At 40.2% G+C, this 8,754-nt stretch overlaps 1 protein-coding gene across 1 annotated transcript; it reads right to left on the bottom strand.

The window, feature by feature from the left end:
- Positions 1-2,865: 2,865 nt before the first annotated feature.
- Positions 2,866-8,468, bottom strand: IFNG (interferon gamma). Its single transcript, XM_039508342.1, has 4 exons — positions 8,349-8,468; positions 5,745-5,813; positions 5,060-5,245; positions 2,866-3,000 (listed from the first exon to the last, which is right to left on the bottom strand). The coding sequence occupies exons 1-4, from the start codon at positions 8,466-8,468 to the stop codon at positions 2,866-2,868; spliced, it is 510 nt and encodes a 169-aa protein (XP_039364276.1).
- Positions 8,469-8,754: the final 286 nt, after the last annotated feature.

The raw sequence follows: 8,754 nt of genomic DNA, 5'->3' as shown, positions 1-8,754 counted from the left end.
TGTCTGGCAGGCAGCTCTGGAGCCAACTAAGCAGGTTTAGAAGCATTCCTGGGTTCTGTTGGACCTTCATTGACATCGAACTGGCTCGGTGAAACAAAAATTTTTTTTCCAATCAGTGTTACTCTCACTGACTGCAACTGGAATCATGCATATGCCACAGCTCTGAAATTCATGCCCTTTGGTTTATAGTCACAACAAAGTGACTCAGTAAACCTGGAGACTTGTACCAGTTTTGGAGGAAACAGCTGTTCTCGATTGTACTCATCACAGACATGTATGTGTGCATTAGAAGTGATTTTCATTGAAATAGCTCTGGACTCCAGTCCTGAGAATCCTATGTATGTATTTAACATACACAATACATTGCAATCTCTCTCTCTCTCTCTCTCTCTGTCTCTCTCTCTCATTCGGAGTATGTATCATTTCATGGGAGATTACTTAATGAAAAAACCTGCTGCCAGGGAAGCAAATCCAGCTGTAGCAGCTTACTCCCTTGTTTCTTAAAAAACACCAAAAAAAGAAAAAAAAAACCACAGACGCTTATAGCATAGAAAAAGATCCTGAAACTTGAGTGTCTAGCACTACTTCCCAATGAATTAATATGCCACTATTAGAATTTACAATATTGTCATGCCTAGGATTGGGCCCTTTGTGCTCGATGCTGTATAAACACTTAGAATGACATCGTCCTGAAGAGCTAAAATTCTAATTTCAGACAAGACACAACTGCCTACATTTTGAAAAATGACCAGTGATTTTGGGCACACAACTCAAGACCCCTTAAAGAGGCCTGATTATCAGAGCGTAAGGGCTCAACCCTGCTTAAGGTGTTTCAGTTTAGCCTTCATTGGTTGGCTGATTTCTGGCAGGCATCATGGTAGAAGTGGGCCTTGTGCAGGGATCTGAAGGATAGTGGCTTTGTGGACTAGCTCAGGGAGGTTATTTGATGCATGGGGTGACAGTGCTGAGCTAAGTTTGGAAACAGCTGTGGGAGAAGTGGACAAACAAGCAAGCCAGGCTGCCATCACTGAGGAGGAGAAAAGAGTGATGGAAAGAAAGACCAAAGCAGATAGGTAGGGAGGAGCAGATTTATGAAGGGTCTTGAAGGTGAGGTCCGGAAGCTTGAGCTTGGGAGAGTGGAAAAAGAGGAGGCAGTAGAGATATTCAAAGAGAGGAGTGATAGGCAAGGAAGAAAGGAGAGCTCTAAAAGAGTATGTGCTCAGGAAAGCATTGTCCCCCCATAGCTCACTGCTGTAGGGAGGGGGCGGGGATTACGCAGGCTGCATCATCCCTTATGGTGGTGCAGCTTGCTTCTCCCTGTGCCACTGTGGATGACCAAGGTCATGACTCTACTTCCTCCCTTGTCCCTTGGAGACAATCTGTTTTCTCCCAAAGGCACAAGGGAAAGCAGTCTCTAAGCTTCCCCAACCTGAGGACTGTGACTATCAAAGGCTCTTGCCTGGTGAAAGCAGTGGGGAATTGGTTGGAGATCTTTGCATGCTCCACACAACCCTTTGCATCTTTTCTAGGGTCAATCACTATTTAGCCCAAGGTTTGTTACACTACAAAAATGATTGCAAAGGTGAAGTTCTGAATTAACTTATTACCTTGCAATGGTACTTGGAATGCTTGCTGTTTACTATGCATGTTTCCCAGGCTGCCTGTTCTTTTTCATGGAAAAATTTGAAATGTTGTGGGTTTGGTATGAATTGGAACAGAACCAAATAAATTTCAAACTATCGAATTTCTCCATGAAACAACTACCTTTCTGTGACCAGCTCTTAGCGGGAGCCTTGCGTACTCTGAAAAATCAGGCCCTAAGTTACCCTGTGGTAACACTTCTTCAGCACAACAAAGTTATCAGTATTTGTACTAAGCCTCTGACACTAGGTGAAATAAAATGTATTTGTCATATATCAGCATAACTGCATAACTTGGGATCATATGGAATAATGGTCCCACTCCCAAGCTGGGAACCTTTCACAAAGAACCATCACACAGGATGAATAAATGTAAAATTATACTTTTATTCAAACATTTTTGTTATTAAATATAGAAATAATAAGGGGATTATTTTTCATTTGAGTAAAATCAAAGTCTTAAATAATATTGTAGTGCAACTATTTGCATATTCACCTGAGATAAAGTACTTGTATGCTACTTATTATATAATAAATATATCTGGCACCTTTTAAATTCTCTAATACAGAGATGAAACATTAAAAAAATCAGTGGCTCAAAATTCAGACATAATACATGTACAATATATAGTCACACTTCCGGTTAGACAGCTGGCAATGTTTAGTTGCCTTATCCTTCTAACAATTTCAGGATTTAAAAAAATAGTTAGCATCTATCAGCCATCAAGGCCCCAGTTCAGGAAAGCATTTCAACATATGCTCATCTTTAAGCATGTACTTAAATCCCGTAGAGTTGAGTGGGACTTCAGTATCTGCTTAACTTTAAGGACATTCTTCATTGCTTTCCTGAGATGCTTTTCTGATTCAGTGCCCTTTTCAGCCCAATTAAATAAATGATCAGTCATAACCATATTAATTTTAGCTATCAAGATAGTACCAGAAGGTCTGTTAAATACAGTATTGGGTCTACATGGTATGTTTATATGAAGTTCACAGGGAATATCAGGTAAACGTTGCACAGCTCTGCATTATCCAGTTAATAAACATATAAAAGATAAACAGGAATTCAATACATATTCATTTCTTATGCAGCAGTAGGAATTATAAATACTTTGTTGGTGTTTCTACAAAATAGATTTCATTATAAATAATGATTGAAAAATAGTTAAATATTAATAAATAGATTTATATAAAAACGGAATAACAAAAGGTATAACTAAGCCTTTCAACATCTACATTTCCTTTTCTGATTTTGGCTCCTTTTTCTCTTTACGTGAGTAGTTGGATGGTCCAGTAGTAGTTTTTGTAAGGTGGGGAAAAGTTCATTAACAGCTTTGCGTTGGATTTTCGTATCATTCATCTGGTTCAAAGGACAAAAGAAATAGTCATTTCAAAAGGTACTGTACCTTTATTAGCATGTGCTATGGTCTAGGCTAGCAGTTCTCAAACTGTGGATTTGGACCCCAAAGTGGGTCGTGACCCCATTTTAATGGGTTCACCGGGGCTGGCATTAGACTTGCTGGGGCCTGGGGCTGAAGCTGAAGTCCGAGCCCCAGTGCCTGGGGCTGAAGCCGAAGCCCTCGAACTTTGGCTTTAGCCCTGGGTGGTGGGGTTCAGGTTAAGGCCCCTCCACCCTGGGTCTGAAGCCCTTGGGCTTTGACCCCCACCTGGGGCAGCAGGGCTCGGACTTTGGTTTTGCCCACTCCCCACCCCCGCCGTCTGGGGTGGCGGGGCTCAGGCTTCAACCCCCGTCCTGGAGTTGTGTAGTCATTTTTGTTGTCAGAAGGGGGCCGCGGTGCAATGAAGTTTGAGAACCCATGGTCTAAGATGTTGTACGGGGCATTACATGATAGGGCAAAGTAACACATTGATGAAGAATAGCAATAACCCATCAATCCATCAACCAGTTCAGATAAGGAAGAGCAATCTTCTAATGAATTTTGTTGTCCAATTTCCAAGCTGCTTTATGACATGGTACAAGTCAACAGCATTCTATGCAACTGAACTACTCTGTGGGTCATCATGATATATTAGGATAACGTTTGAGTTACTGTGGTATTGGAGGACAAATTATTAAAGCAGAGCCATATACTGATGGATGTAATTGAAATCAATGGAGTTAAACTGGTATTAACAGTGGAATCTGATACAGAATGTCACTTTTGGAGGCTGTCTTTTAATCCTGCTTGAGGTCCGACTATGAACTGATTACTACTTCCTCAACCCAGTTTAGGAGACAAATGGCTGTTAACTATGTAATAATCTGACGTAAGGTTAAGGTTGTCTGTTACTCTCATTGACTCTATTTTCATTCATTAATTTTTAGATTAAAATGTTTCAGATGTTAAAATGCATCGATTGAGCTACTTTGTGAGCACACATACATAATTTAAAAAAAACACAAATAAAAAACATTAACTAAAAAATTGCCTTGCAGGATATGACTAGATTGTCTTCCTGTCATAGGGACCTTAACCCTTAACTAACTGTTTATGACACTTCCCCATAGTGAAAACACTTAAGAACATAAGAACGGCCGTACTGGCTCAGACCAAAGGTCCATCTAGCCCAGTACCTGTCTTCCAGCAGTGGCCAATGGCAGATTCCCCAAAGGGAATGAACAGAACAGGTAATCATCAAGTGATCCATGCCCTGTCACCCAATCCCAGCTTCTGGCAAACAGAGGCTAGGGACACGATTTATGCCCATCCTGGCTAATAACCATTGATGAACATTTCTTCCATGAATCTGTCTAGCTCCCTTTTGAACCCTGTTATAGTATTGGCCTTTACAACAAGGCAAGGAGTTCCAGAGGTTGACAGTGCGTTGCATGAAAAAATACTTTCTTGTGTTTGGTTTAAACCTGCTACCTATTAATTTTGTTTGGTGGCCCCTTGTTCTTGTATTATGAGAAGGAGTAAATAACACTTCCTTATTTACTTTCTCTATACCACTCATGATTTTATACATCTCTATAATATCACCCCAAGATGAAAAGTCCCAGTCTTATTAATCTCTCCTCATACAGAAGTCGTTCTATACCCTTAATCATGTTTGTTGCCTTTTTCTGAACCTTTTCCAATTCCAATATATCTTTTTTGAGATGGGGTGAGCACATCTGCGTGCAGTATTCAAGGTGTGGGCGTACCATGGATTTATACAGAGGCAATATGATATTTTCTGTCTTATTATCTATCCCTTTCTTGATGATTCCCAACATTCTGTTTGCTTTTTTGACTGCTGCTGCACATTGAGTGGATGATTTCAAAGAACTATCCACTTAGACAAAAGCCTAGAAGAGTAAAGGGGCCTTAGACTTTGTCCTGAAAGTCAAGAAGCTGAGGCTCTTTGCCGCAAAAGGGGAATGAATTCTAGATTTTGCCTTCATAAAACAAAAGGAAAAAAAGAAATGTCCTTACCGGAAGTTTTGCCAACTCCATTAGGTCTTTTACTTTTTTGAAGCTTTCAGTTAGGCTGTTGTTCAACGTATGCAGGGCATTGTGTATGTTCTTGACGTGCAATTTACTCGTAGCCGGGCCAATATTATCAAACATTTTCAAGTACATGGAAATGATCTGGCTGAGTATGATTTTTTTTTCATTTGCCTGTTAGAAATACAGCACATAAAAGCATTTAATGAACTTCCATCAACAGCAAAATGTAGAAAATCAAAATGAAGGCCCTCTGCTGTGATCAAAGAGTACTCAGGACAGGGGAATGCAAAGATGGCCTAAAGCCTTGATTCTGGGTTGGCTGGGCCTTGAGCTGAGCACCTGGCATAAACTAAAGTATCCTGAGGGCTGTTGTAACTAGTGCCAGCTGCCACAATCCCAAGGAGCCATTACAGCAGCCCAGTGATCAATGATACATAGGAGCTCCCTGGCTACCCCCCTTTTTTCCCAGCCATGTCCCCTGCACTAGCAGAGAAGGCAGCAGAATGTCATAGGAGCCACTATGTCAGTTCTAAGCTACTAAGGGATCCCAGACTCTGAGGTGATTCTCCTGTGGCCAGTTACTTCGGGTTGAGAGCCACTTTGCACAAGTAGCACAATGCAAAGCACCTGCACCGGTGCTCAAAATCTGGTTCTAAGGATGTAAGCTTACCTCTGTCCAACTTTTCAGTCTTTCTGTGAAAATAGATCCGCCCTCAGCTACATCAGACTGACTTGAATTCTGGAATGGAACATAGAAATGACTTAGGAGACACCAAGATTTACTGAAAAACAAACAGGACCCTCCATTGAAATGGATGGGAGTAATAGTGAAATACATACAAGAATTATTTTTGCTTTAGAGATTTTCAGCTGTTATAAGTCTTTCATCTTGGAGGAATTATACAACTACATTCACTAAACTGTCAAGTCCCACTGGTGTTCTGTTAATTGCCCAACAAATATCATTAGCTGACTTACCTATACCTTTTCCGCCTGCAATTCATCTGATAAGCAACTAGCTACTCACAGTGTGTAGGTTACTACGTGCTCTTTGTGTATGCTGACATTAATAACTAAAAAATAAATACTAATAGACACAGCAAATTGTTCTTTGAATTGTCTGATCTAGTTTTATCTTCTTTTCTGAGGGATTTAAGGCCAGCAGTGCAAAATCAGTGGGCCTAACCCTTCATTCATTCCTTTCACAGTACTTAGGAAAATCTCCCATTGACTTTAGCGAAGGAATGGGAATTCATTTACCTTAGTGAAAATTTTGTGTCAGTATAGATCCCAGTGCAATAGGGTGACCAGACAGCACATGTGAAAAATCGGGACGGGGTGGGGGGGGGTAATAGGAGCCTATATAAGAAAAAGCCCCAAATATCGGGACTGTCCCTATAAAATCGGGACATCTGGTCACCCTACAGTGCAAAGGGCCCATTCAGTGTGATTCTCACATGCGGAGACGACCCGTGCCTGCCGATAGCCGGGGAGCAAAGTGAGGGCAGCTGGCTTCATCAGTGTTAGTGAGCATGATCAGTCCGTGTGAGCATGCTCAGTATAAGCCAAGCAGCATAGCTGAGGGGGAGGCACGTGACACCGCATATGCCTCCCCCCCCCCCGTATCGTCTCTGCTCACGTGATTCCCATGTTAAGGGTTTGAATGTGGCTTAAGTAGTGCCCATAGGCCTTCCCTGTTTGGGTGAATTGCAAAGAGCCCAGTTCTAGTAGAGGGGAACTGTCATTTCAGAGTCAGAACTCCTGTAATATCAGAGGTCTGTAAAAACTGGGGGAAAGTCCGATATCCCACTCTCAGACTGAGGGATGCAAAGATATTGTGGACTAGAGAGTATTTCGCATAGCTGGAAAACTGGTGTTCTGTATGCTATAGCTCAATGATTGCAGGGTTAGAAAATCCAGAGCTTTAAAAATATTTTTCTAGGGGAAATTTAGTTATTTTTACTAGTCCTGATAAAACATAATCCTAACAATACAGCATGAATCATTCATTTTTTGTTTGTTCAATAATGTAATTACAGCGACTTCAATGGGATAATTTGCATACTTAAGTGCTTTGCTGGATCAGGGTTACCTGTCAATTTTGAGAAGTGCTGAGCACCTGCAGTGGGCTTGAACTCTTGACTTCAGTGAAAACAGTAAGTGCTCAGCACCTCCCAGGATCTGGCCCTACATAGTCACATATACTATAATAGGAATCTAACATATAATCACAATAATTTTATTATATAAAATCAATATTGCATTTAATCTTCAAGCACTTGACAAAAATTAAACAAACCTTACAACATTCCTTTATGGTTATTACTGTACTCATTCTACTGACAGATAAACACCTAAAATCAGTGGCCGATCTGGAAATGGAAGCCTATGATCCTAGCCCCCAGTTCTTTGCAGTGGCTGCAAGAGCATTCTGCATCTTTCATTCATTTAAGGAAATGAATTTAAAATGTAAAAAAAACAATTAATGCCCACCCCATCCTACAGCTTTTACTCCCATTAGTAATCCCAGCTGACTGACTCCTAAGCGATCATACATTTATTAACATAACATTTACACAATCTCTATGAAAAGTGCTAATGTTGTAGATCTAGTATTCTTGCAAACATCATAATCTCAGTGCATGAAAGCAGGATTAATGTAGCAATGTTTCAAAAATACTAAAGAATAAGCACTAGGGGCCACCTTTGAGCAATGTAACAAGAAAAAATCACCAGATGCATTTGCTGAAGCAAAGGGTCTCCTTTCATCTCTATCATTTTCATTTGTTCCTGTTTACATTTAACTACTACTTAATCCCCCGTCACTGGCAAATGTAACTTTATCACCCTAAAACTAATGATGATCCAAGAGGCTGCATCCTAACTGTTACAAGATTTTCTCATTATGCATTGTTCCATGTAATTGATTGCTAAGGGAACTGGGAGAATGTTCCCCACCATGAAGCAGAAACAGTTGTATCAATTTTCCCCAGATAGATTCAAAATACTACATTACTTTAATTAGTTCAGTTGGAGGGACCTGAGTTTTGGTGACAAAGGTGACTAGCACAGAGACATTGTCTAGCATCAAACTATATTCAAATAAACAATTAACTGTAAAAGCAAACCTACACATGTTGTAACAGGACTATGTTACATTGATTGTCATAAACCAAACTCTAGCCAACTTTCAGTAATATTTAAGTCCAATTTGTGTCTAAAGCATAAGCAGTGAGAGAGGAAGAAGAATGAGTTATTAGATGGTTATACTTACAAAGTCAGCTTTGAGTTTTTCTATATCTTCTTCTATTTTAGGAAGAATTGATTGACAAAAGAAACATCCAAAACAAGAGCTGATAGATAGAAGGATGAAGAGATAAATCTGAGAAGTCATTGCTGTGGAGACACTGAAGTAAAAATGCTGAAGTAGTTTCTGAATGTGGCTATCAGGCCTAAAGCAGGGAGTCAACCTTCTAACAGTCAGGTCTGGTATTAGAAGAAAGCCGAATAGTGATCTTCATCTGTCTTGCTGGTGGTATTTATACCTGGGTGTTGAATATTTTTATCTCATCATCAGAATTACGCATTATTCACAAGTTTTAGAAGATGAGATGGTGTTAGATAGGATGTGATGCTCATTGGTTTTATTAATAGGTATGGTTTGTGGGACTTTAGCGTTT

The sequence above is a fragment of the Mauremys reevesii genome, linkage group 1 (genome assembly GCF_016161935.1).
Source record: "Mauremys reevesii isolate NIE-2019 linkage group 1, ASM1616193v1, whole genome shotgun sequence".
NCBI lineage: Eukaryota > Metazoa > Chordata > Testudines > Geoemydidae > Mauremys > Mauremys reevesii.
The sequence above is the reverse complement of the archived record's forward strand: the minus strand, read 5'-3'. Positions and strand labels throughout refer to the sequence as shown.

Coding starts and splice junctions, on each gene's coding strand:
- IFNG (XM_039508342.1), bottom strand. CDS start 8,468: ATGACTTCTCAGATTTATCTCTTCATCCTTCTATCTATCAGCTCTTGT. Junction 5,814..8,348: donor AAAAACTCAAAGCTGACTTT/GTAAGTATAACC, acceptor GTTCCATTCCAG/AATTCAAGTCAGTCTGATGT. Junction 5,246..5,744: donor GACTGAAAAGTTGGACAGAG/GTAAGCTTACAT, acceptor TATTTCTAACAG/GCAAATGAAAAAAAAATCAT.